This window comes from Alternaria burnsii (genome assembly GCF_013036055.1).
Source record: "Alternaria burnsii strain CBS107.38 chromosome Unknown 730, whole genome shotgun sequence".
Lineage (NCBI taxonomy): Eukaryota > Fungi > Ascomycota > Dothideomycetes > Pleosporales > Pleosporaceae > Alternaria > Alternaria burnsii.
This window is the reverse complement of record NW_024066110.1, coordinates 901,266-926,289: the sequence shown is the minus strand read 5'-3', so window position 1 is coordinate 926,289 and position 25,024 is coordinate 901,266. Positions and strand designations below refer to the sequence as shown.

Below are 25,024 nucleotides of genomic sequence, written 5' to 3'. Positions count from 1 at the left end.
CCGCTGAACATAAGCCTCGTAGCGCCTGTCAGGGTCTGAGACTTGCTCTAGCTCAATAGTAGCGACTACAAACGTGCCACGATGCGCGATACTAGACGACAAATCGCATCAAGCGCCAGCCTGTCAACGGTTTACTCCATCCAAACCCGCCAATGCCGTGGGCCGGAATGGTCAGAAGGTGAAAGTGGGTATAGGCTGGATCCGGTCAGAATGGGAATAAGGGATGCATATGGATGAGCAATTGCGGAGTTTAGGTGGGTAAGATCGCTGTTTAGTGTAATCGATTTTTCGACAGTTTGCACGGAACCGTCAGTGTGGCTATCATGGCCATCGTTCTAACCGCAATTTAGCTCAACTCCCATCAGATCGTTGAGCGGCCAACGTTGGATTTTGAAGTATATATTTCTTTCAAGTTTCTCACGTTTCCCAGCTTTTGGTTTTGTAGGTTTCAACAGTCAGTCTCAACAGTCAGTCTCGGTTTCGTCATTCTTTCTTTTGAGCTGAACAGCCTTGCGCATATATCATTGGAGTTCATCGTCAATATCTTCGGGGTTTGCCAGTCTTCGACACAAGACTACATAGAGCAAATCTCACCACTGCACCAACATGCGTTCCTTCGCCCTCATCCTCATTGCCCTGGCGGCATCGTCAACTTCGGCCTTCGATATCTGGCCTCGCTCAGCATCCAAATGCCCGTCCGTGTGGTCGGATGTCGCCTCCGAACTTCAGTCTGACTTTGCTGGCTGTGGTGCTGATGCTCACGGAGCCATCCGCGCGCCCTTCCATGATTGCATCAACAACGGCTGTGACGGTAGTCTGATCCTCACGGACGAATGCTCGAGATCCGAAAACGCCGGCCTCTCTGCTATTTGCAAGAAGCTAAAAGGTTGGAGCGATAAGTACAACGTCACTGCAGCCGACATGATACAATTTGCCGCAGCAACAGCAATCTCTGCGTGTCCACTTGGCCCTAGGGTTCAAGCATTGGTCGGCCGCAAGGACAGCTCCAAGGCCGCACCCGTTGGGAGTGTACCAAGCAGCCGGGGTACCCTCATCAGCATCTTGGGAGCGTTCGGTGCGAAAGGTTTCTCGGCCGATGATGTTGTTGCACTCATGGGCACGCATAGTGTAGCACTACAGTTCAACGACGACCCATCACAAGCTGGCAAGAGTCTGGACTCGACACCTAGCACGTACGACAATACCTTCTACAAGGAGACCAAGGATGGCACGGCGCCATACAGTCTGCAAAGCGATGTACTTCTCTCCAACTCGTCTCAGGTATGTTTTGACCATGACTTATCCTTGCCTCTAACATGATACTGATTATCTCTGCAGACAGCAAAGACATGGTCTTCTTTCGCCGATGACGCCGATGCCTGGTCCAGCGCTTTCACAGGAGCGTGGAACCGGTTTGCTGTGATTGGGAGTGATGCGAGTAAGCTCCAAGATTGCTCGAGCCTGATTCCTAGTAGCAGTGCAAGCAAGAAGAGGCAGGCTTTCAATGCAAGGTTCACGAAGATGATGAGTGCGAAGTTCAGGGTGTGAGTCACACAAGAGAAGGCATTACGAAGCCATGATAACGACTTGGATGGCATGGTGTTTGGGAGTCAGACCACGAAATGGTCCTAGATTTTGTTTTACATGGGCGCTTTCAGGCAACGTGACAGCATGTTGCGCAAGGATTCGCACACTTCAAATATCCCTCATGTTCACTTGAATCACGCCGCTTTTCCACCTAAACTCAGCAATCATCTCTGACGTCGAAACCCTTCGTCGGAGAGAACCTGACGAACATGGCTTTAAAACACGATCTTTGGAAGTACAAGGGTTCTCGGTCATTCTCAAACTGTTTACGTAACTGCCTCATAATGCAGCTTACTTTTTCCTGTCATGATTGTGCATGTCTTCTCCTCGCCACCATGTCCACGATTCACTAGGGCTTTGGCATCGACCTCACTTATGATCAAAGTTATGCCAGGTTTAACTTTGCACAATATGCATAAGCTTCACAAGCTGGTCGACATCACTACGGACGACTAGGGCGTAAGACTCCATCAATCTGACTACTGATTCTATACTGGACTTTCAGCGGAATAACCTGGAGAATCAACTAAGCACCGTTTTGGATTGCTTCCGTTTCTCACATACTTGTTAGTTGCTACCGGAAGCTAGATTCAGACAATGTGTCGCGGATCTGAAGCAATCTGACTAAGCATTCGTACTCATATGGTATCTGCCAGCGAGGAATGCAATACTTATTTGCCTACCTCACTCACCACATTCATCACGTGCTGACAGAGTCCTGGTAATACAGGCAATGTCGAGTGAGCAACAGAGGCGATGATGGACTACGAAGATTTAAATATTGATACGATGAAGAGTTGAGTGTCAAGGTGGATGAATAAATATGTCAAGCACGCTCGAGAATACTAAGACGGCCACTGAGCGCTTTAGCGTGTTCGATCATGAACGATGCAGATTTTATGGAATTCGTTGCAGAGAGGATTCATCCCTCCTGGACAAACCACCAATAGCCATCATGATTTAGGTCATGATAAATCACGAATCGAAAAACTAAATGTGAAGTGGACAAGTATCATTCCAGAAAATATCGCTACAAGAATCGAAGTTCCCCTTCTAGGAGAAGTATATATACAAATGAATCATCGCATAAGATGCGGAATCGTTTACTGAAGGGCCTCAATCATACGGCGGATCTTGGCAGCAGACTCGCTACCAGCCTCCTGCTCAAGGAAAGCAATGAAGGTCTCGAGGGTGTATGTCTTCTCGCCAGCACCGGCAGTAGGTGGAGAGGAAGCAGCAGGCTTTGAGGGCTCAGTAGCGACGGGTGCTACAGAGGTAGGCTTAGCCTCGGCGGCAGCGGCGGAAGTAGGCTTAGCGGCAGAGGGCTTAGGGGCTTCAGCGGAAGGCTTGGGGGCCTCTGCGGTGGGTTTAGGAGACACGGCAGTGGCAGTAGGCTTGGAAGCAGCAGCGGAGGAAGGCATAGGACCCTTGGAAGGACCGGGCTTGGTAGCCTCAGGCTTGACGCACTGAGAGTACCATGGGTTCCAGTCCTTGCACTCAAGACCCTCAGCACACTCGCCGGTACCCTTGAAGCCCTGGCCACCGCACTGGTAGTACTCCTTGATGGGACCGGAAGCTTCGGCGGTCTGGGTAGGACGGACGGCGGTAAGCATGGTTGTGGGAGCAACGACAACGCTGGAAGTGACGACGGGAGATGCGGTGCCGGGAAGCATAGAGGTGCTGTTTGCTACGGGGAAGGGAGCAACAACGCTGGAGACCTCAGGAGTAGGGGTAGAGACAACCTCAGACTCGACAGGGGCAGCCGCGGACGAAACGGCGACAGAGGTGACAGCTGCGGAGCTCTCAACAGCAGAAGACACCTCAACTGGTGCAGCGGAAGAAGGCTCAGCCTCAACAGCGGCGCTGCTGGTAGCAGGAGCAGCAGTAGAAGAGACAGCGACGGAAACCGGAGTGGAAGCAGCGGGGGTCTCAGCGGCACCACCAGTAGCGGTGGCAGCAGGGGCACCAGCGAGCTCGCCGAAAGTGAGGAGCTGAGGGGTGGCCTCAGTACCGCCGGCGATCAGCTCAGGGCCAGGGGCGGGGTATGAGTCGAGGTCGGCGTGAATTGAGAAACCAAGACCGGGGCCAGTCTTTGAGTATGCCTCAGGGAAGGTGACACCCTTGGGCTCGAGAGTCCCGCTACCAGTGACAGTGAGCTGGTAGCAAGTCATGTAGTGCTGAGCACCACCGGCTGGGCCTGCAGCGTGTAGGGCGATTGCCTCAGCACGGAGAAGGTAGTCACCAGGAGCGATGTTCTTGGGAATGGTGAAATCGAGCTTTCCGCCTGCAGAGATATTAGACGGGCCACTAGAGTTATGCATATTTGTACGTACAGTTGTAGTTGAGGTCCTTTGTACCCCAGAAGTCGTTGTCGCCTTGGGTGGCATCTGGGTTCTTAGCCCAGGTGTTCTGGTAGACCTTGAAGAACTCGCTGGAACCGTCGGCGGTGGCTGCGTCCTCAACCTTGGACATGTATGCGAGAACAGGACCCCAGTGAGCACCACCGAGGCCTTCCTCTTTGCAGTCACGGGTGTTGTGCTGATGCATCTCGATGGTTACTGTGTCACCGGCCTCGAAGTCGCACTTTCCCTCAGCGGGAGCGGGGCTGACGTTGCCTGTACTATTGTTAGTATTCATGAACGACAGAGTTTACAGGAGACTGACATTGGAGAGCATTGCTGGTGTAATCCTCGACGGGGCTGTTGGAAGGTGGCAACCTGGCACAAGTGCTCTCGAGATCCTTTCCGTTCTTCCAGAGTTGTTGGAAAGTGGCGTGGGCGTTTGCAAGCGCCAAGATGGCAGGGATGACAGCTACGGACTTCATAGTGTATGTTGATGCGAGTAGTGATGTTTGGAATGAATGACTAGTCAAATATGACAAAAGAGTGACTGAAAGAGCAAAAGAACGAATGAATGACGAAGTCTCGTAGTGAAAGAATGTCCAGCGCAGCTGCGTTACTGTTTCAAAAGCTGGCGGGCTCCAAGACTTATATCCTCCTCCAGCACAGGAGATGAGTTAAGCCGTGATGCCGAGGGATATGTGGCACGCTGCATAGTTAGCCGTTTCGTTTACCACCGGTCCAATCTCGAACCTAACGCCAGGGCACTATGTGTCTGCAGCCACAGGCGGATAGATGAACGAAGGATGGGGTCCTATGCCACGAACAGAAGTCTTGGGAACCAGAACCAGGTCCATGGGTCAAGTCGAAAAGTGACAGGTTTGACGTGCGGGGCGCTGATTGGTGGATATGTACGGTGCCTGGAGTTCGAGCCGAGTATGGCTTAGTGCTGTTTTGACCTATGACAAGGCGAGATTCCTTTGCATTGCAGGGGCTCTTAGCCATCCTTCGCAAATTGTTGGTGATGCCATCCAACACAAGTGATTGCAGTGCATATCGATGCGTCTATCTTGGTGTTTTCTCTCTGCTAGAACAGTGCTGGTACGACTTGTAAGACATGAATTGCAACGACTATTCGAATGTATTGGGCCTGGCGGCAGCTCTGTCTCGGAGATGATTGTGTGACGGCGCAAAGCTGCAAATTCTATTGATGGCATCCTCCGCAATTTCAAAGAATCTGCAGCTTAAGATCCGATGCGGGTCTTCGAGCCCAGGGTTGAGATACTGGCACCGGCTTAGGAGTGAACATGAACATGAACATGTTCATTGAGAGATGACAAGACGGTTAAATAGCGACAGGATAGTACCTTGAACGGGTGTTTGCAACATAATGCGGATGAAATGATGGACAGATACCCGCTCGTGTATGTTTCTCGCACGGCACGTTGAAACGTCGTGGTGGGGCGAGACGAAACACTAACTGTAAGATCAGCACTGGGTTCACAGGCCGGAGCCTCAGAGGAAAGTATTGACGCGGGTCGAAGCGCAAAGCGACCAGAGGCGGTATGGAACAGGACGTATCGGTTGATGGGTTGTGGCGTGAGCTGTTGTGCGAAGGAAGAGGGAGGCCTATTGCGCGGCGATAGCAAAGGACCATGGTGATGTCATGCGCTAGTGCGCCGCACCAGCCACAGTTCAGAGTGTACTCAGGTAGTCATCCTCTCTGATGGAATGATGGATCTTTTGCAATGGCATTGCGCTTAAAACCCGAGCCTGTAAACAGACTTCCCTCTGGGATATCGACGATAAGCAAGAACAACTGACGAGGATACCTTTGTAAGTGGCTCAACCAGCGATTGCCATAACGAGCACGTTAACGATGTGAGTCGTCGCTATGTGCTTCCCACGAGACTCAGCGCCATGACTACATCGAGTTATCTCCCATATATGAGAGATTCCGAGCTTCTCATGCCGTCAAAATTGATCTCATGTTGGCTCTGATGTGTGACACGCTGGGTTCAAAAATAGCCAGCATCAAACGTAGGCTGCCTAGGAAGCTATTTCTACTTCAGTCCAACTATACGCTTGAGGTGCTTGCCGAGCACTTGTCCATACACGCGAATGAGTTGAAGGATATAGCTTGCAGCCGCTGTGTTCAAGTTTAACAGAAGCTTGGCGATGAAAGTCTACTGATGTTAGCATACCTGCCACTATGACTATGGAACTACTGACGGCCTAATTTGGACAACAAACGCGGTCGCACTGTTTTGAATCCCAATCCAGTCAAACCCACACAGGTTTGCTGCGAAGACAAAGAGACCTCAATATCGCGCACTGTACTCCAGGAACCGGAACGGCTACGACAGTTTTCGAATCGAATAAAACGATGCGAGTGCCAGCTGACTCTGGACGCTAGAGCCGCACCGAGCTCGAAAGGCTTGTCGAAGAAGAGGAGCAAGCAATTGCGGATCAGCAGCTCGCTTTGGCCCTGTCCTATTTGTAAAGCAATGATTAAGACTTTCTACCCGGCTCTACTTGCGCTTCAAACCTAGCTCGCGATCGTTGTCTTGGACCCGATAAACAGTGGGCACATGGTAAGGGACCTTATACAGACATGTGGGCGTACGAGATAGCTCCTGGCACTCTATCTGGTCTCAGTGCGTCAAGTGACAACAGAGAGAAAGCATACCACGACACGGAACTGCTCTCAGAAGCGCACCTCAAATTCTGGGAGGCATGTATTGACGGTGTACCGGCCGTAGACACCTTGACACTTGAGCGTGAACACGTAGCTTACAGCTATTGCCGGCACTGCCTCTTTGATTCCTTCACTATGGCTCTCGACGACGTCTCCATCTTTCTTCCCAAGTGCTGGAGGGTTCTTACTTCTCTCGATGTCTGCGGCAAGATTGTTTCGAAGGAACACATTAAAAAAATCGACCTCATGGTGAGCAAGCTCACGACGCTCAACCCAGCTTATTGCACTGATACTGACTGCACGGCTTTCATTCGCCTCGAATATATCAGCAGCGAAGCAGACACTTGAATCGAGTGTAAGAAGAGAATCTGTATGCAGTGCAAACGTCAGGTACATAAGAAATTGTGTCCCAGTGACATACATGTGTGATTCCTTATTGAATTTAGCCAAGTAATGGAAGTGGTAGCAATGAATATGGTCTAGCTTTCTCGATGTTGTTTCTATATGACTTGCTACTAAAGTCATTCATTCTGCTACTTCTGTGGCGGACCTTGGGAGGTATACACGTGTCCACAGTGAGAAGAGCATTGTCTCAATCGTCCTGGTCTTACCATCCAGATAGCTCCGGTATTAGAATTCGTTGAGCATGTCTACTCCCAGCAAGGCATGGATTGTAGTGCGGATTGGGTTCGATTCGTCATGCACTGTAGCGAGTGCGAACTGTCGAACTGTTGGCGTTTCATCGACAGCGCGCGAAGAGTAAAGATCAATTGTGTTGGCTGTGGGATGTGATAGAGAACCTCGAAACCTGGAGTACTCCCATATAGGAAAGACGCCTATAATAAGCGCGCGCGGTTTAGTGGATCCCGGGTGGGGAGCCGAAACAAGATCTGCACGCATGTATAATGGTGTAGGATGATAGATAGGAACTACATCGGAGGTTGAGCAGTGTCGTCCAGTACATACCTTCTATCAAGCAGTATCACGGCTCTCTAGAGTTTGGTGAATTAAACCTCATGAAAATCGCCATTTGGGACGCGTGAACACAACAAAGTGATGCCCTTCACCAGAAGAACAAGACTGACAACGAGTCATGTAAGATTCATGCTTATCGGTTGGGCGGGATGTAGCGCGCCACAGCAAGCGTTAAGAGTTCTTCTTTTCGTATACTCATCTTCGAGATTTCGACTCTGTGGTACCTAGGTACCGACAATCGTGGCGACGAGTTGTGTACCAAGTTTCCAACCTCACATGTAGAGAAAACCACCGACCCAGTTAGAATGCGTAGTCTCTTATGAGTCGTAACAACGTCCTTTACAACAGGCAGCCTAGAGTTGGAGCAAAGATGGACGTGGGAGATCGGCACCAGACCCCTTTCTAGCCGATTTGGCCTGTGCGGGGGAGTCGTCTTCGCTAACCAGTGCTTATCCTGGCGCCTCAAACATCACTTTGCCAATGACCTCTGCTTCCGCAACACAGCCTTCGTCACATTATTTCCACCACCTCAGGAGAACACTTTACCGCCCGACCCATTCAAGCCACAATTGCTGAACGGTTCTACGCGAGCTTACCTAGCATGTTTTCAGACTCCTTAGGCACACGGCACTTACGGCAGCACTACACAAGGCGTCGTAACAACAAAAGATTAGGCTGAGTGACCCGCTATTCGAGGTATCGAACTGTAATAGTCTTCTGACATACCACTGCAAGCTAGACATGACTCAACACCCCCGACCTCGTGGCGACCTGTGGTGTTGTCAGTATGTCAGACGCGTCGCCGGTACGTGACTGGACATCTTGACAGTTGTCGGCACGTACCTGCATATTCTCCGGTGAACTCTAAACGCGTAAACGGCAACGGCATGAGAGGTCACGGACTATGCGTCTGCAGATCTTTCCTCAATGTTCATGACGCTGACGCTGAGTGGCTTGCCTGGTCCCCCCTCTCCCGCCTCAGGGCTTGAACAATGCAAAGGGAAATTCGAGTTGAACGTAAAAGTAAGGTTCACCTCGTGTTAAAATCCTTGCATTTTGCTTGCCTGATCCGTAAATGGAAGACCTACAGCTCATTACTTCTTGCGCCTCGCCTCGGTTTCGGTTATCTCGACCGCATTCAGGTTTCGAGTCTGTACTTTTTACCGCCACACGGCTTGTCTCTTCGTAACTCAAGCCCCACAGCCAAACTTAGCACATTGGTACCTGGCATAGTCTCAAGGAAATCCAATATAATACTGACCGTGATCATGTCTTCGAATGATGTGCCTTGCTTTTCAACACAATCGTTCATTCTTTTCGCGGTCATTCTTGTCGCGTTCGCTCATTAAGAGTAGTACGACTTATTTCCATTGCTACAAACATGGTAGCATACGCTCCTTACCTCGCTGCTACGGCATCTTTGTCATCTGTTTACCACGCAGTTACCCCTTCTGCGTTCCGCTCTGCGCCTATCTGCCATGTAGTCACAGCGACAGTGACTGAATATGCCACTGCACGGCCCACTTCCAACGCTCATGGACATGGCGGACCATACTATAATCCTTACAACGACGTACCCCTTCCATTCGAGTGGCCGGGAAAACCATCGCATGGGGAGGAATACCCTCCTCCTCGACCTTCGATTCCATATCAATACGGAGGGCCTGCTAAAGATGCGTATGATGAGCCATGCTGGATCCCAAAGGGTACTGGGCAGCTCAAGCCTTCGCTACCAAATGTCGAACAGTGTGGCAACTCACAATGGGGACTAATTGACTCACCTCATCTTCCGATCAACGGCCTCCCCGGTAGTAATTCTGATAACGCCTACACATCGAACTCTACAAAGCTTCCATCCACATCTCCGCCTTATCCTACCGTATCTGGTCATCCAAACAACCATACCAACGCCACAGGCTTCGAGTCTATCAGGCAATCCTCCACCAGGACTCTCGGATCCGTTATTACCGCAAGTGCTGCCAGCACACCAACGGCAGATCCCCTGTGTCCTACCATGCCGGACACTGGCGTGACAAGGACCTACGATCTTCATGTAGCTTATCAGACCATTGCTCCGGACGGTGTTACCAGGAATGGTTTGACTGTAAATGGCCAATTCCCTGGCCCTCTCATCGAGGCAAACTGGTACGAGGTAGCGCGAAATGACGTAATGCTTTAGCTGACCGTAAACTAGGGGCGATTGGATCTTGTGGAGAGTCACAAATGATCTGACCGATGAAGGTACTACACTTCACGCCCATGGCCTCTTCCAGACCGAGACATCCTGGTATGATGGAGTTCCTGCTATTTCTCAGTGTCCAATTTCGCCCAACGGTGGATACTACGAGATGCTTTTCCGGGCCGATCGTTATGGCACATCTTGGTATCACAGTAAGTTCATCCAAGTTAGACTACGAAATGCCAAAGCTGAGTTTCTTAGGTCACTACAGTGCTCAGTATTCTGGTGGTGCTCACGGCCCTATGGTCATCCATGGACCAAAGCATGAAGAGTATGACATTGACGTAGGACCTATCATCCTTGAGGATTGGTTCCACGCCGACTACTATTCTCTTGTTGAGGGTACCATGAATGGCCTATTCCCGCCTTCAAACAACAATCTGATCAACGGAAGAATGAACTATCCTTGTGCAAACACAACGCTACCTTGCACTCCCAATGCAGGCACCTCCAAGTTCAAGTTCGAGTCTGGAAAAAAGCACCTACTACGTCTTATCAATATGGGTGCAGAGGGCAACCAGAAGTTTAGCATCGATGGGCACCAGCTGAAGGTCATTGCCGTCGACTACATTCCGGTTGAACCGTACATGACGAACGTTGTTACTCTCGCTGTTGGTCAGCGTACTGACGTCGTGGTCGAAGCTATCGGAAAGCCCAGTGATACGTTCTGGATGCGCTCTCAGCTCGCCCAAGGATTCCGCTGCACTCTCACTGACGGCATCTCGCCAAACGCCCTCGCGGCAGTTTACTACGAGGATGCCGATACCAACGCCATTCCTCAGACAAGCTCTGATGTCACCCAGGCTCAGCTTGAGCAGTGCAAGAATGACCCTATCACATCCGCCATTCCGCTCTGCAAGATCCCTTTGGAAGAGCCTGATCATGTCGAGCGCGTAGACTTCGATTTCCGCTCCAATGGCACAAACTTCATCTGGTATCTCAACAACAGCACATATCATGGGAACTACAACGAGCCCACACTCCTGAAAGCGAAGCGTAACGAGTCAGACTTCAATCCCGAATGGAACGTGTACCAGTTTCCTGGTGCAAAGAACGTCCGGATTCATCTTGTCAACCACGGTCTTATTGGTGGCCACCCCATGCATCTCCACGGCCACGACTACCACATTCTTGCGGAAGGTTTTGGTGAATGGGATGGTGTCGTCACAAATCCGGAGAACACGCTGCGTCGCGACGTTCACCAGATGCAGAATGCGCGCAATGTCACCGGAACAGTTGAGCCCTCGTACCTAGTTCTACAGTTCACTCAAGACAATCCCGGCGCCTGGCCTTTGCATTGTCATCTGGCGTGGCATGTTAGCGGTGGACTTTTCATGCAGATTTTGGAGAGGCCGGAGGACATCCAGAAGCAGGCCTTTGAAGACGAGCAATTTGAGCTCTGCGATACCTGGGATGCCTATACGGCTGGAGTTGTTCTTAACCAGATCGATTCCGGCTTGTAGCCGAGGTGCTAGAGTCATGAGATGGCGGCAAAGTCTACGGATGCCGCCTAGGTACCTATTCAGCCCCCACCAAGTGTCTCACGTGATCCACTCACGAACGCTCACTTGGTACTTTATACTTCTACCACATTACTTAGCTTTCCTTCCTTGTACATAGAACAATTAATTTACTCTTAAGTTCTGTTATACATCTTCAGATGCCTTTAACAAGCGCGTGCGATTCGAATGTACCCTAAATCACCGTGTGCAGTGATGCCCAGGTGTCACGTCGGATCGTTACAAACATCGCAGTTGCGGCAGTTCCATAATCTGAATCAAGGGTGAGTATGGTTATGTGTCCGTGAGCCCTCACAATGGTTACGACCTTTATCTCTCTACCACGCATCGTTTTGGTAGGGCATAAGCAGTGGAATCGTCATGGCCATGACGTCATGGACCACGCAAACTCTACTACTTTCCATTGGCGAGATTAATCAATGTAGCCATTCGCGTACATTCAACTCGTAATCACGACACACCGGCTCTATCATCGTCTCCTATCAAGGGTTCATTAAAAATGAACGCCGCTCCCCAACAACTCAAAGTTCTGCTGACCGGCGGTGCCCGAGGAATTGGGCGCGGACTGTTTAGACACCTCCTGACAGCTGGACACGATGTCATAATTCTAGACTCCAACAAGGAAGAGCTAGAGCACGTTAGATATCGAGCACAAGAATGGTCGAAAGGGCGGAAGGGGAGCTGGTTTGCGCTTGAATGCGACCTCAGCAAGCGAACGGAATTGAAGACTGCTGTCGACGAAGTTAAAAGAAAGTTTGGGGGCAGGCTCGATGTTCTGATCAACAATGCTTTCCCCACCGATCTCTCACTATCCAAAGATCGAAGTATGGAAGCTGAAGGAGAAGACATCGAAAAAGAGTGGGATTTGAAGGTTGCGATTGGTCTCACTGCGCCGTACATACTCAGCCGCCTTTGCGTCCCACTTCTAGCTGCTGGACGCTCTACTCCGAACTCTCCTGGTACTATCATCAACATGTCATCAACGCGCGCCCACCAATCTGAATCTGACCACGAAGCCTACTCATCCGTCAAAGCTGGACTGTTAGGATTGACACAGTCGATGGCAGTGTCTTTAGGCCATCGTCACAAGATCAGGGTCAATGCAATTATCCCGGGATGGATTCACGTAGCCAACGAGAACAAAGCTGCAGATGATGGTAATGTCAAGTGGGAGGAAGGCTTGAGCAAGGAAGACACTGCTTGGCACCCATCTGGGCGAGTGGGTAAAGTGGAGGATATCGCGAAGGCGGTAGAATACCTCATTGGAAACGAGTTTGTGACTGGTCAGGAGGTTGTCGTGGATGGCGGTGTCGGGAGAAAGATGGTCTACCCCGAGTAAGTTCATAAGATCGACGCATCAACGCCTTTCGCATCAGCTCAAAGATCCACTATGTGTTCCTCATCCACATGTCGGATCGAAAGCTAGGAGATCATGTTTCAATCTATATTCCACTGACACGCCTTTTGGCCACTACCAACAACGTGTCTTTAGGATAAACGCAGTGATGTAGACATTTCTAGTTTCAAAGGTAACAGTGCTTGTCTTTGGGACAGGTCTTTATTCCTCAAACATGGCTCATAGATTGACGGCAATTTTCCTATGCATGCTTTCGTTAATGTCTACTGGATCAGGTTTTGCTTGGATAGAGTACAAACCTAATGGTTGGACCTTGCATCGAACCAGAGTAGGTTGTATAATCATAGACAGAGACTAGGCTTGGAACAATATGCCTTCTGCGCGCTTTCATACAGTCACAGGCTCGTTACGACCGTGATTTGCCTCAACGATTGCGCGTAAAGAGGAGCATTGCTCGGAGCTTGAGATTCGCGCCATCCCGTGTGAGATTGGCCGGCGCCACTCATGGCCGCGAATGCACGCGTGACGCTAACGCGACAAACCCTTTACTGTAGCACGACTTTCTTGTGTTTCACTATCTTCGTCTAGACTGCACAGGCGAAAGGTGGTCAAACGGAGACCCAATAGTACCTAGATAGTAAATGTACATTCGGATCAAAACAAAACCCTACAGAGAAACTTGTCCTAGCTAAACACTACATACAGTCTTTGTCTATGGCAAAGATCTTGTGTCGAACAAAGGGAGAATGCCAAGCAGCTTGCCTGTCAAACAAAAGGTCTATGCAACTCAGATCTGGTCCAACTCAGAAAGAGCTATGACCATGTTGAAGATTAATGGTAGTGAGAGTGACAGCCCAGCGCCACGCGAGGAAGACTTGCAACGATATCCTGCAGAAAGAGAACCGAGGAAGAGGCAAGCCCTGAAAAGAGAGGGGCATGGAATGGAAACGACTAGCCTACTTATGGCCAATGTCAATACTGTCCCCTATGCTCACTAACATACGCAAGCTCAGACGATACTTTCTTCCATTTACTTTGACTTGGCGTTTGTATCCGCCTTTCGACCGCTTTACGGGTCGTTGCTGACGAGTCACGTGATGACATTATAGTCGTTTGCAGGTAAACAATCTGTGCGTCGAGCTCCCCAGAGAAGACTACAGGCCACCCAAACTATTCAAGAGCCTTCCCATCCAAGATCTCTCTTTTTTCTCCATTTCGGACAAGGAAGATCAAGTTGGATCGCTAGATTTGCGCCCTTGTCATCATCGAATTCACAATGACAACAGCCGATAATGCGACAAACCTCTCCACCAGCGAATCGTCGTAAGAACCACTTACTGTAGCATCTACATTATGGACTAACTACAAGTATAGTGAGCCACCCACACTCCACGAACAAGGCATGCCCAATGCTGCGCGCGCCCACCGTAGCAGGACTGCCAAGAAGAACGCACTTTCCAAGGACCTCAACGTTACTATTTCCTCTTCAGATCAGGCTTTTTTGACCAAATCCTTCAGTACCGTCAAGAACGTCATGACGGAGCAAAACGCTGGGTCGACAGCCAATGCTCCCAGCATCAGTGATGCTGGTGTTTCAGCATCTGATGCTTTACCTAAGAAGCCAGGTCAACTATCGTCTTCTCCTATCGTGGATCAGGCCCTAGACAACCTGTTGGTGATGATACGACCTGAGCGTCAAGCTCTTCTTCAGGGCCCATGCATTACCATTCACGTGGGTGAAACGTCGGTTATCGATATCTCCAAGCGCGCTGCAATGGCTGCTTCTTCTGTCCTTCACAAGCACTTCACCGCCAATCCTGAGTCGCTGGAATATCGTTTCTCGCGTGATCAAGTTCATTCTGGCGCAGTCCGCTTTCTGCTCATTGACTGGATGCAGGAGACGTGCAATGAGTTTGAAGCCTATGCCATCCCAGCTCAGAAGACCTTTGGCGAAGACGTTGCTATCTTGTGCGCCGCTCGCTTGTTGGGCATGGAGCGTTATTGCCGTCATATTCTCACCGGCTATATTGGTTACCTTAAGACCCAGCTTCCGAGTTACGAGGAGATCATTGCTATCGAACAGAACGCCACCTCTGATAAAGACCCGCTCTGGACTGCGATGATCAACCACCTCTGTCATGATCGCTACAAAGGTCTTCTACCTGATCCTGAAGACTTCGAGGCGTTTCTGGAGAAGCACACTCGTCTGAAGAAGGCTATGGAGTCGGCTGATATCTTCTTCGCTGGATACGCGAAGAAGCGAGCTGAGGGTCGCGAGAAAGCGCGCCGCCAGCGCTGGGAGCAAAATCAGGCCGAGAAATGTCAGCGTATTGCAAAGGGACAGCTTGCTGCTGAATCATTGAAGAAGAAGCTAGACGAGAAGGGCTCCGGTCTCATGTCTGTCACGACGGATGAGGCGGAGGTGCTACGAGGGCGCACTCGCACCCGTTAGAAGACCGCCGCGCCTATTCCCTTGACTCACATTGATCTTTAGTCAACATGGTTTCTTCAGATGTGGAATGACGCCTATGTGTGCGAGACAAACATAGCTTTGCCCTGTGAGAACGCTGACGTTGATGAGTATAGGCATGCGCAACGGGCCTGGATCTGAACGTGTCTTTTACTTGATGTTTCTCAGCGCAGTGGCACACTGCTCATGTAAAACCCAAGATGAAAAGACATGATCATACATGATGGATAGATATAAGTGTTGATCAAATCCAGTCTCCAAGCTTTCACATAAGAGAGTTATGCTAACACCTCCCCTGTCTTCTGAGTGTCCCTGTTACCTTATGCCTCAAAAGTCGTCCGCCCAGTCATCACTGCTCGCCTCATCCCACTTTTGTTCTTCCTGCTTGGCCTTACTTTGGCCCACCCACCGAGTAGGCACTGTTACAGGCGGCTCACACTCTTTGCACCTGGCTTTTATGTACACCCTGCTGTCTATACCAGAGTTTCCAGCGTCGAAGTAATGTGGCACAACGTCGATCATGTTGTTGCAATGGGCCTCTGCGCAAATGATTGTGCGAGCGCTAGTTGAAATGGGTGACCACGGATGGGACGTTCCAGGAGAAGGCGATGATGGAGATAATGATGGGCCTGACGAGCAGGGCTTGGTGATATGAATACCGTGTTGCGGACTTCGACGGATGACGACGGCACTGTTCGGAGGGTAAGCCATTTCACTCTCTTTGTGTGGATCGCTTTCTTGCTTCTTGACGAGATAGGTAGAAACTTTGACAAGGAGTGGGTTGAGTGGGGAGTAGAGTCAGTTATGAAGTTGCTGATTGATTGTGCCAACTTTGACAGTGATGATTGCGTGAAAAGAGCCAACAAGCAGCCCTAGAGAAGAGCGTAGAGCGGAGCGACTAGAGAAGCGTTTAGAAGACATGAGAAACCTACCTCATCGCCTGCCTGATACCTATCGATTACACAGCCCACACACTCCGTTAGCAGTCACTCGCTCATCTTTTAGAAGTCTCTCGCGCTCCGTCTGTCCATGCGACCTAGCTCCATCATCATCGGAACCGATACCATATTCCTCTTTGAGAGCTTGGTCTCTGGTATCGTTCTGAACAATGTTTGCTGCTCTGGTAGACTCGCCTGCCTCAGGGCTGATAGGTTACTTGCAGTTACTGGGCACGTAGCAGGAGATGTTTGTACATGAGAAAGAGTGACAAGGGTTGGGAATTGGCGGCCAATGGGAAAATGTAGGTTGCGTCTCAAACCATGATTGGTTGATAGGCAGAGCTCCTTCCGTCTGAGGTACAGCCCCGCCGGCTAAAGCTGGACCCGCTCTCCCCTACTTGTTTAGCATCATTTGCATCATCACAACACGTTACATCCTACCTACCAGTGCGCCTCTCACCACTGTTAGTCATTTCCTACACTCTCCACTCGCGCTTGGTTCTTCATTGCCACCATGGTGTCTACGCGCTCACATCCCCAAGGCGACTTCCCCGCCACCGAACCTTCGCCCGTTAAGAAGGCGCCACGGTCGCGGACTTCGACTGCGTCCCCGGCACCCATATCTTCCCCGGACCTTGACTCCCCACCATCGGCAAAGTCGCTTGCCAGACGCGCAGTTTCCAATGCCAAAGCAGAGATCAGCCCTCCCTCTCCATCCGAGATCAACGAGCCGGCCTGGTGCCACACAGCGTCAAATCTCACTATAGTGTGGCTCGCCATATCCATGCCTCTCGTGCTATGGGACTCCCTGTACATCCTTTTGCGCCCGCACACTATGGCTGGCGGCGCACTTCAGTGGCCAATCTGGAAACCCTATGAAATCTATGCCTCAATTGATCACGTATACGGATGGCCCGGGTGGGAAAACAACGATGGATTTGGTGGCGCGCAAGGCTTTCTGAACGCTATCGAGCTCGTGCTGTATGGACTCTATGCCATGATCATCTATAACCATGGTGTACCTACGGCCGGAGGCACTGGGCTGCAACTCAGTGAGGGCGTGAGCAAGTTCCTTGCCGGAGGCCGGAAGGTACGCGGGCAGAATGGGAACCGCGCGCTGATTATCGGCTTCGCTGCTGCGGTTATGACTCTCAGCAAGACAGTACTATATTGTGCGTATCTATGCGGCACATAGCCAAAGCACAGGCTAACAATTGTAGACTTCAACGAGTATTTCTCTGGCTTCGCAAATGTCGGCCATAACGACTGGGCTACGCTGCTGTTCTTCTACGGTATCATGAAGTGAGCCAACCTGCTTTTCCGCCTGCGCTTGGCGTCTGAAGTGACAGGAAAGCTGATTCGTTCCGCAGTGGTCTTTGGGTAATTTTCCCAGCATATATGACTGTCGTCTTCGGTACCGATATCCTCCAGGCGCTCGATATTGCAACTGAGTCTTCGTCTAAGAAGCGTTATTAGCTTGAATCTTGAGGAAGCTGTTCACACACACCAACGCTTCAAACTTTGGTGCCAACTTACAACAATGCCCAAATCTTCAATCAAGACGATTTTGCGTCCTTCAGGTGCCCGCGAAGGCGTCGAATAGCCGTACGAAACAGTCCTCTCAAACGTTCCAAGATACTGCCGTGCGAGTCCCCAGCGGCCTCGGCATCGTCCTGCATAGGTGATGGCGGCTTTATAGGAGCTAGGCTCAGTCGACTATGCAATTAACAACGCGATACCACTCACCAGCACCACTCCTCCATTAATGCCACGCTTCAATTCAAGAACGACAGATTCCGAGTGCCAGTCGTCTGGTGGCAGGCTTGCCGATATTCGCTGCGCATCGGCGGTTATATGATCAAGCATGTATGGTGCTTGTACTATCATTGGCGCCATATCCATTGGTGGTGGTTTACTTTCGATGCGCTGAGTAGCTCCAAGGAGTGTCAGCCGAGTAGAGGGTTGAATGTGAAATAGGTGTACAAGGGTGCATCACGGATCCGCCGGCCGGAAGTCGAATTCACTGTTTGATCGCAATACGTTCACTTTCGCAAGCATTTAAAATACTGCCATGCGCTTATTACTACAATATCATAGGCCTGAAATCGTTTGAGGCATCAAACTAATGGCCGCTTCATCACTCATTCTTGTCACTTGCATCCTGTATTCAGAAACCTCCAATCGCTCCCTCGCATTGACACGGAGTCAAGACGAACGTTTTCAAACTTTCGGTGAGCCCTTACATCAGATTGCATCCCACTCCCAATCCGCAAGCCCTATCTTTCCTCTTCTTTTGACTACCCTCTGCCTCCAAGATTGCAGCCCTTCGATCGTCTCCCGCACGCTGCTCACTCACTACCCTGCGTCGCTCATCCAGATCGGCCATGCTCATCGCTTTAGCAAATGGACCTTCATCGTCCTCGACAAGCGCCTTTTTTCTCTCCATCTCGTCTCTTCCAGGCGTACTGAATATAGATTGCTTGCTGGACGCTGTGCCTCCAGACAGGTTGGAGTCCTCGGATATGGATACCTGTCGCTGCACATTGGATGCTGGCCCTATTACATTCTTCCGCAAAGGTGTATCCACGGTGTGCTGTCGCGGTGCTAGGTGCATTCGTGGGTGAATACCGTGCTCCCGTTCTGGTCGCTGCATCGCCGCACCGTCATTTGTTGACGATACATAGCCAGGCTGAGACATGAGTGTCATTCTCTCCATTGGCCTTGCTCTTATCTCCATAGCTTCGCGCATCTTCTTACGTTCGGCATGAGCGTAAAACTCTCTGAGCATCTCTTCTTTTCTAGAATACGTTTGCGGAGGAACGATATCGAAATATCTAGAATGATAGGGTGATTGCTCGTCGAACGACTCGAAAAACTCGAGCTTTGGTGTTGGGTTTGGGATAGCAGAAGTGAGAATGAGAGGATTTGATCTCGACTTTGGTTTAGAAGAGCGTTTGGAGTTGGGGCAAGGCGTTGGGTTGCCGAGTGGGAGATATGCCGAGCGCTTCTGGGAATTTGTCATAGGAGTGGGTGTATCTGGGCAATCCCAATTTGCGTCGCTGTCGCCCTCGACTTGAACCTGCTTTTGATGTGGACTCGCACCCTGTTCTCGATCATGGCCATGTGATGGCGACAGGCGAGGCAAGGATAGCTCCGTTGGTGTGCTATACGGCCGCTTCTTGGGACTATTCGACCTCGAAGTGCGCTTCACTGGCGATTGCCTTTCCATTACACTACCACCTCTTTTGGTAGTCACGTTGGCAGTGATATCTGCGGGAAAGCTGCCGAAGTTGCCGTTGTCCACGGTTGCGACATAGTTTGCAAATTCTGTTTCTTGTTCGCCGAAACCATACATGTATGTCTGATTACAACCATCACTCTTAGGCCGCTCTCTTGCGCCCTCAGGTGTAATTTGGTGATCGAAATTCGGCGTGCCAGTGCTTGCTAGATCCAGTCGCAGTGCGTCACTCAAACTCGGCGGCGGTGATGGAGAGATTGCGCGAATCGTAGAGCGTGCTGTTGATGGACGAGTAGGGCTCGGAGGTCCTGAAGTAGGCGGACGCGGGCGAAAATGTGTTGACATTGTCGCGATCAACAATTGTGGTGTTGTTGACGAAGATGCGGGTGGTTGCTGTGAGGATACGGACGTGACCCAAAAGAATTACCATGCAGGGCAAAGCCGATCAACGGGGCTCTCCGAACTTGTTGCCACCTAGGATGGAAAGGCAAACACGGTGTTCTAAAGAAGCGAAGATGAGTGTAAATAAGTGACGCGCTAAGAGTGTTTGTAAAATACTATTCAATGGTATGAAGGCGAGATACTCGCGGTTTGCGAAAGCAAACCAACCTCACTTACCTACCAATACCACAGTACTACTACAAGCTTTACATCGGGGCGCTCAGAAAACACAGAATAGAACTCGCAAATGATGCGACAAAAATGTTCCAGCGATAAGCCAGGTGTTGTTGTTGTTGTTACACAAGTACGTCATTGTGTAGCCTTTGCGGTACATGTGCCGAAGTGCTACAGCATAACGATCCGATCACCATAGCGAAAACTTCATATTCAGTAAAACTATAGCTTTCCAAATAAGATTACTGAATTCTGGTTCTTCTACCATGCTCCGAACTAATTCACTCAATCAAACCATTCTTCCGTGTAACGCGACCACCTCTGCTGCCGCCATTCCAGTCTATCATTTCTTCGCATGTAAAACAGCCAAATACTCTATCCTTACCTCTTCCCCCGAATCACCGACATCATCTGAACTATCCTCTGAATCACTGTCGGTCTCGTCGTCGCTATTTTCAGAACTTAATTTTTTGTCGTTGTTGTCTTCCTCTTCATCGCTCGAAACATCCGAAGAGGATTGGTCTGTATCCGTGTGGATTTTAGCATCGTTTCTAATACCATTTTCGTCCCAGGTATCTCTTTCGTCTTGATCATCACTACTCTCGCTGTGGTACTCGATTATAGTAGCTAAATTGTGCGCATGATGATCCTCCCGGCTTGCAACCTTGGTTACTTGGACGGCATCGTGAGATTCTTCCCTTCCAATTGCTAGTAATTCCCGCCACGCCGTTGGCTCGTCGCGTACTTCCGCTGCCTTGGAAACACCACTCCGAACAGGTACAGAATACACCACAGTCTCCCTCCATAGCCCAGGTTCCTGAATTTCTCCGTCCGCACTACTCCTGTTATTTGTATTCAAGCGGTCCTTGTGCTCCTGGCAGTGCTTCGACATGTCTTGACTCTCGAGCTTCTCTAGCGTCAGTGCAGCTTTATCAGTCCATTTGCCGAGAGTCCGAAGTGCGACAATTCCAATTTTGATGTTGCGCTTGTCTTTAATGTTGAGATTGTGATGGGTCTTTGCTGCAGCTGTGGCTTCTGAAGTCTTGGAAGTCATGTTGTTGGCCGAGTGTTGAAGAAGGGGGATAGAATCGGAGCGCAGCTTGAGCTTCTGTGAAAGATGCATTCTGTATGGAACCTTACGAACAGACTTTCCATATATCTAACAAGGCTTGTTCTACAAGCACCGGGCGCGGCTGATGAGGTATCGTGGTAGTGGTTAAGACAGCTGGACTCAATAGCATTCATGAGGTGGCGACACCGATGGCTTTATATGAGGCCGTATTGGATAGACGTGCGCTGTGTTTGTAGCACTGATTGACGATGCTATTGAACTTTCCAGGCTGTGACATTCGATCGTATAAACTTCCTGACTTCCAATGTGTAGATCACAGAGTCCTAAGGTGAAAAACCATATCTACAAATCTCATTGATAGCCGTGGAGCTTGTTCATGGATCTGATACCGATCACATCATAACACAGTAACACCACCTCGGATCACCTAACCCATCGTCTCTGTTGAATTCCATGTCGGGATACACGCCAAGTATCTGTTCTCTGTACTGTTCTACCTCCCTTGAAGGAACCTTACCAACGCTGTCAGAAGATATTGACTTCTGATACATCGACGCGCTGTCCGCTATCAAACGATTCAATTGAACGTTGGTGCGCTCCCTTTCATCCCCGCGTTGTCGACGTTGGATCTCGAGATCTTCGTAAGAGCCCCAAGGCGGCGGTCTAGGACCATTCTGAACGTCGCTTGACGAGTGAAACGATGGCGCAGGATTTGCGAGGGAATGTACTGGTTGGAGGGAGCTATCGCGCTGCTGGGAGATCAGAGACGGCAAGGCCAACTTGTGGGAAGGTAGCCGTCCGGATTTGTATCCCTGACTTGCGTGTTCGTCTTGGGTTTGTTGCAGTGCTCTCACATCATTATCTATATCTTCCCAGTGGCTACGAGATACGTGCTGCTTGGCGCTGGAACGATTTTGGGCGCAATCGCTGGAAATACTGCGTTCCCACAAATTTCGACTCGACTCGCACACGGTGGCGTCATACGGATGTCCAGTTGAGCTCAGAGGTGTGATCTTTTCCTCTGGTGCAGTGTCTCGACTCCATAGGCATTGTACAGGCGGGTCCGGCAGGGATCGACGTGGTATAAGATACTCAGCTGACTTCCATCGTGGCAAAGTTTCGGTGTTGGAGCTGCTGAGCTTCGAGAAAGGTATGAATTTCTGCGTATGAAACTGTTTATACACTTCTTTGTATGCCTCCTTGTTCCGCGTGTCATCTTTTTGATTAGGTCCGGATCTCAACGAGTCCGTTTCTAGTGGGAGCTGTGGCAACGGGCGCTGATATGTTCCCATACGATCCTCATGCTCCATTGGTCTGCGTGAAACGGACCTAGTGTCTGTTCTGGTGGAAGGTTCCAATTGTCGCAGCTGTGCATGTGATGGTGGCTGGTCGTACGCGACCACTTCGGATGAAGCTAACGAGTGGCTGCCGCGTGGACTGACAGCTCGTGTAATGTGATTTGGATCCTTTCCCGATCCTGTACGCTCACACAATAGTTTTCCGTTGGACGGAGATGTTTGTCTTTTGCTATACTGTTCCACCTTGCTTAATGTTACAGATTCGACATATCGCTCAGGACTGCTTGCCGCAGCTTGAATGCGGGAGTTGTGTTGCTCGAATCTTTCAGTGTCCGTAAAGTGTGCCTTATCAGCGGCCGGCCACAAGGGTGGCGCGGATGCGCAAAAGGGTTCCTGAACAAGAGGGTCCGGACTTGGAGGGCGTGAAGAAGCTTCCGTTACGCAGTAGGCCTGATAGGGCCGCCTAAAGGGTGTATCGTAAAACGAGAATAATGCCTCGCCAGGCGCATTTTCAGGAATATCAGAGAGCATGAGATGACGGTTGTCAGTGATTCCGGCGGTTCCTAGATGTCGAAGGTTTGCGCAAGGTCAGTTTCGAGGGTGAAAGAGGTATCAATAGTAGGGCATCAAGAAGAAGAAGTGATCCAGTACACTTAAAGTCAACTGTACACTGTTTGTTACTGGAGCGCATCGTCCCTTTAGGTGTTCCACAAAAGGTTTCCACAAAAGATCAATATTCTTACTGTTGGCTATAACATCATCGCACCAAGCACGCACCTTGTGATCGAGGCAATACAAGAAACGGCAGTAGAGGGGGGTCACATAGTCCGTGCACAGACCCTAAACACCCACTGCAGAGTAGCAGTCTTGTGCACCTTTTCTCAGACCTTGCTCGAATAGCCAAGTGAAGCCTCCTCTATATCCACTTTCTCTAATCCGCTTGAGGATCCATATCTCGAACATGCCAATTTTGTCGCCTTGTGTTCCTCTGCCCTCAAAGAAGCCGAGAGCATCTTGATAACCAACCTGCCAGCCGTATTCGTACTTTTCGTGCTCATAGTGACCGTTGGGATCCACGCCGCGCCAATAAGACACGTGCTGTTGAATCGCCTCATGCATACGCCCGTCCTTCTCGTGTCTAGCTTTTTCGGTCATCCGGAGTCTGTCATCAGCGGTCGTTTTTGTGTACTGGGGTGGCACAATACTCCCATCTTCTGTTTTAGCTTTAAACCCCCACTCGCCGCCAGGCATCCAATCCATTTTCCAGGTCCAAAAGAAACTGCCGCCAGCTTTCTCTTGGTACCTTCTGCTCTGCGCTTGACCAAATTGTCGTACGAGCTCCTCCTTGGGGACTCCGCCGCCCTTGGCCCAAGAGTCTTCAGTCATAACGCAGGAGTATTCGCCAACAACAACCTGTACTGCACCGCGATCATGCACAGAGCCTTCTTTACCATCCAACTGTTCTAGCTTGGTGCCAGCTTCCTCGATGATCTGCTGTGGTGTTTTCGCTTTGTCTTGGTCTGTAAAAGCCCAATAATAGTGCGTGTCAACCACCACTGGGCATTGCGGATGCGAGTATATGGAGTTCTTCTGCAAAGACCAATCTACCGCTTTGTCTAGGTTCCAGCCATCAGATATTATGATAGGAATTCCGGGGTCTATGGCGGACACGGCGGCTATACACTCGTCGTACCACTCATACATGCGCTCTGATTCCCATTCAGCCTCGTTGACGAGTTGCAGACCAGCAATCTCAGCTCCCGCTTTGGTATCTTCTGCAATGAACTGGCAGCAGCGAACACCTAACGCACGGTTACTGGGATTGGTCCATAGCTCGGCACGCCCACTGTTAGTGCCTGAGTGTTCCTGCGCGTTTCCGCCCCCTGGTAGTGCATGCAGATCAATCAGAACGCCGATTGAGCGTGCGCGCAGACGTTGGATTAGGGTGCGAATACTATCCCATGCTCCTGTGTAGATTTCAGCATAGGGCTCGAAAGGTGTTCCCTGGGTGAAGACGGCGCCTGGGAGGTCGTAGTAGCCGATGGGCAGGCGGACAGTTGTACAGTTGGCCACATTAGCAAGCCATCCAATGGCGTTATCGTGAATAATATTGGCCCAGTGCTCCTCGAACTTTTGCTTCGTCTCAGCGACACCAACCCTGTCCACCCAGGCTTGCACTGCTGCAAGCTCGCTTGATCCCTCAGCACCATCAGGAAATCGAGAACCCTGAAGCCATCGTTCAATAACGTAAACAGATCCAAGATTGGTTCCATGGTGATAGCGATAGCGAAGAACATCCAGCGTTGTCGGGTCGCTGATACCATGGTGTTGATCATGGCCATGGTCGTGACCGAAGCCACCTTGCTGATGAGCTGGGGGAGAGTGCTGTTGATGTTGTGCTTGTTGGTTTCCAACAAAATGGGAGTTACCAGACTCGTCACGCTGAGAAAAGCCTTTGAGCTCCGCCTTGGCTTTTTGAAGGAATCCCTTCATCGTGAATGCGCTGATCTCATTTAGTGTGCTGGTGAGGGTATGCATTGACCAAGGAACATACCAACTGATGTTGAAAAGAATGACTCATGTAGCAGGACTCGAGTAATGTCTTGGGTCTCAGGTCTGAGCGTATCCTCTGTCGTGATGGTTGTGAGCCGAATGTTGGGTGCAGTTTAGTAGGTGTG

At 50.4% G+C, this 25,024-nt stretch overlaps 10 protein-coding genes across 10 annotated transcripts; 4 read left to right on the top strand and 6 right to left on the bottom strand.

Moving 5' to 3' along the window:
* Positions 1 to 606: 606 nt before the first annotated feature.
* Positions 607 to 1,548, top strand: GT037_003721 (ligninase lg6 precursor; the record flags this gene model as incomplete). Its single annotated transcript, XM_038928768.1, has 2 exons — positions 607 to 1,281; positions 1,339 to 1,548. The coding sequence occupies 2 exons, from the start codon at positions 607 to 609 to the stop codon at positions 1,546 to 1,548; spliced, it is 885 nt and encodes a 294-aa protein (XP_038788475.1).
* Positions 1,549 to 2,690: 1,142 nt separating this feature from the next.
* On the bottom strand, positions 2,691 to 4,411 carry GT037_003720 (uncharacterized protein; the record flags this gene model as incomplete). The annotated part of the gene is made up of 3 exons (XM_038928767.1): positions 2,691 to 3,871; positions 3,921 to 4,202; positions 4,252 to 4,411. 3 exons carry the CDS (start codon positions 4,409 to 4,411, stop codon positions 2,691 to 2,693), a joined length of 1,623 nt encoding a protein of 540 aa, XP_038788474.1.
* Positions 4,412 to 6,633: 2,222 nt separating this feature from the next.
* GT037_003719 (uncharacterized protein) lies at positions 6,634 to 7,020 on the bottom strand (the record flags this gene model as incomplete). Its single annotated transcript, XM_038928766.1, has 1 exon — positions 6,634 to 7,020. One exon carries the CDS (start codon positions 7,018 to 7,020, stop codon positions 6,634 to 6,636), a length of 387 nt encoding a protein of 128 aa, XP_038788473.1.
* Positions 7,021 to 8,980: 1,960 nt separating this feature from the next.
* GT037_003718 (multicopper oxidase) lies at positions 8,981 to 11,301 on the top strand (the record flags this gene model as incomplete). The annotated part of the gene is made up of 3 exons (XM_038928765.1): positions 8,981 to 9,744; positions 9,794 to 9,990; positions 10,040 to 11,301. The coding sequence occupies 3 exons, from the start codon at positions 8,981 to 8,983 to the stop codon at positions 11,299 to 11,301; spliced, it is 2,223 nt and encodes a 740-aa protein (XP_038788472.1).
* Positions 11,302 to 11,857: 556 nt separating this feature from the next.
* Positions 11,858 to 15,167, top strand: GT037_003717 (uncharacterized protein; the record flags this gene model as incomplete). Its single annotated transcript, XM_038928764.1, has 2 exons — positions 11,858 to 12,693; positions 14,090 to 15,167. 2 exons carry the CDS (start codon positions 11,858 to 11,860, stop codon positions 15,165 to 15,167), a joined length of 1,914 nt encoding a protein of 637 aa, XP_038788471.1.
* Positions 15,168 to 15,512: 345 nt separating this feature from the next.
* GT037_003716 (uncharacterized protein) lies at positions 15,513 to 15,896 on the bottom strand (the record flags this gene model as incomplete). The annotated part of the gene is made up of 2 exons (XM_038928763.1): positions 15,513 to 15,732; positions 15,766 to 15,896. The coding sequence occupies 2 exons, from the start codon at positions 15,894 to 15,896 to the stop codon at positions 15,513 to 15,515; spliced, it is 351 nt and encodes a 116-aa protein (XP_038788470.1).
* A 741-nt stretch (positions 15,897 to 16,637) lies between these two features.
* GT037_003715 (uncharacterized protein) lies at positions 16,638 to 17,599 on the top strand (the record flags this gene model as incomplete). Its single annotated transcript, XM_038928762.1, has 3 exons — positions 16,638 to 17,295; positions 17,344 to 17,425; positions 17,494 to 17,599. 3 exons carry the CDS (start codon positions 16,638 to 16,640, stop codon positions 17,597 to 17,599), a joined length of 846 nt encoding a protein of 281 aa, XP_038788469.1.
* A 60-nt stretch (positions 17,600 to 17,659) lies between these two features.
* GT037_003714 (uncharacterized protein) lies at positions 17,660 to 21,084 on the bottom strand (the record flags this gene model as incomplete). The annotated part of the gene is made up of 3 exons (XM_038928761.1): positions 17,660 to 17,839; positions 18,480 to 19,754; positions 20,362 to 21,084. Coding segments are annotated over 3 exons (2,178 nt in total), but the record flags the coding sequence as incomplete, so codon positions are not given.
* A 356-nt stretch (positions 21,085 to 21,440) lies between these two features.
* Positions 21,441 to 22,358, bottom strand: GT037_003713 (uncharacterized protein; the record flags this gene model as incomplete). Its single annotated transcript, XM_038928760.1, has 1 exon — positions 21,441 to 22,358. One exon carries the CDS (start codon positions 22,356 to 22,358, stop codon positions 21,441 to 21,443), a length of 918 nt encoding a protein of 305 aa, XP_038788467.1.
* An 828-nt stretch (positions 22,359 to 23,186) lies between these two features.
* Positions 23,187 to 24,839, bottom strand: GT037_003712 (glycoside hydrolase family 5 protein; the record flags this gene model as incomplete). The annotated part of the gene is made up of 1 exon (XM_038928759.1): positions 23,187 to 24,839. One exon carries the CDS (start codon positions 24,837 to 24,839, stop codon positions 23,187 to 23,189), a length of 1,653 nt encoding a protein of 550 aa, XP_038788466.1.
* Between the last annotated feature and the right edge of the window lie 185 nt (positions 24,840 to 25,024).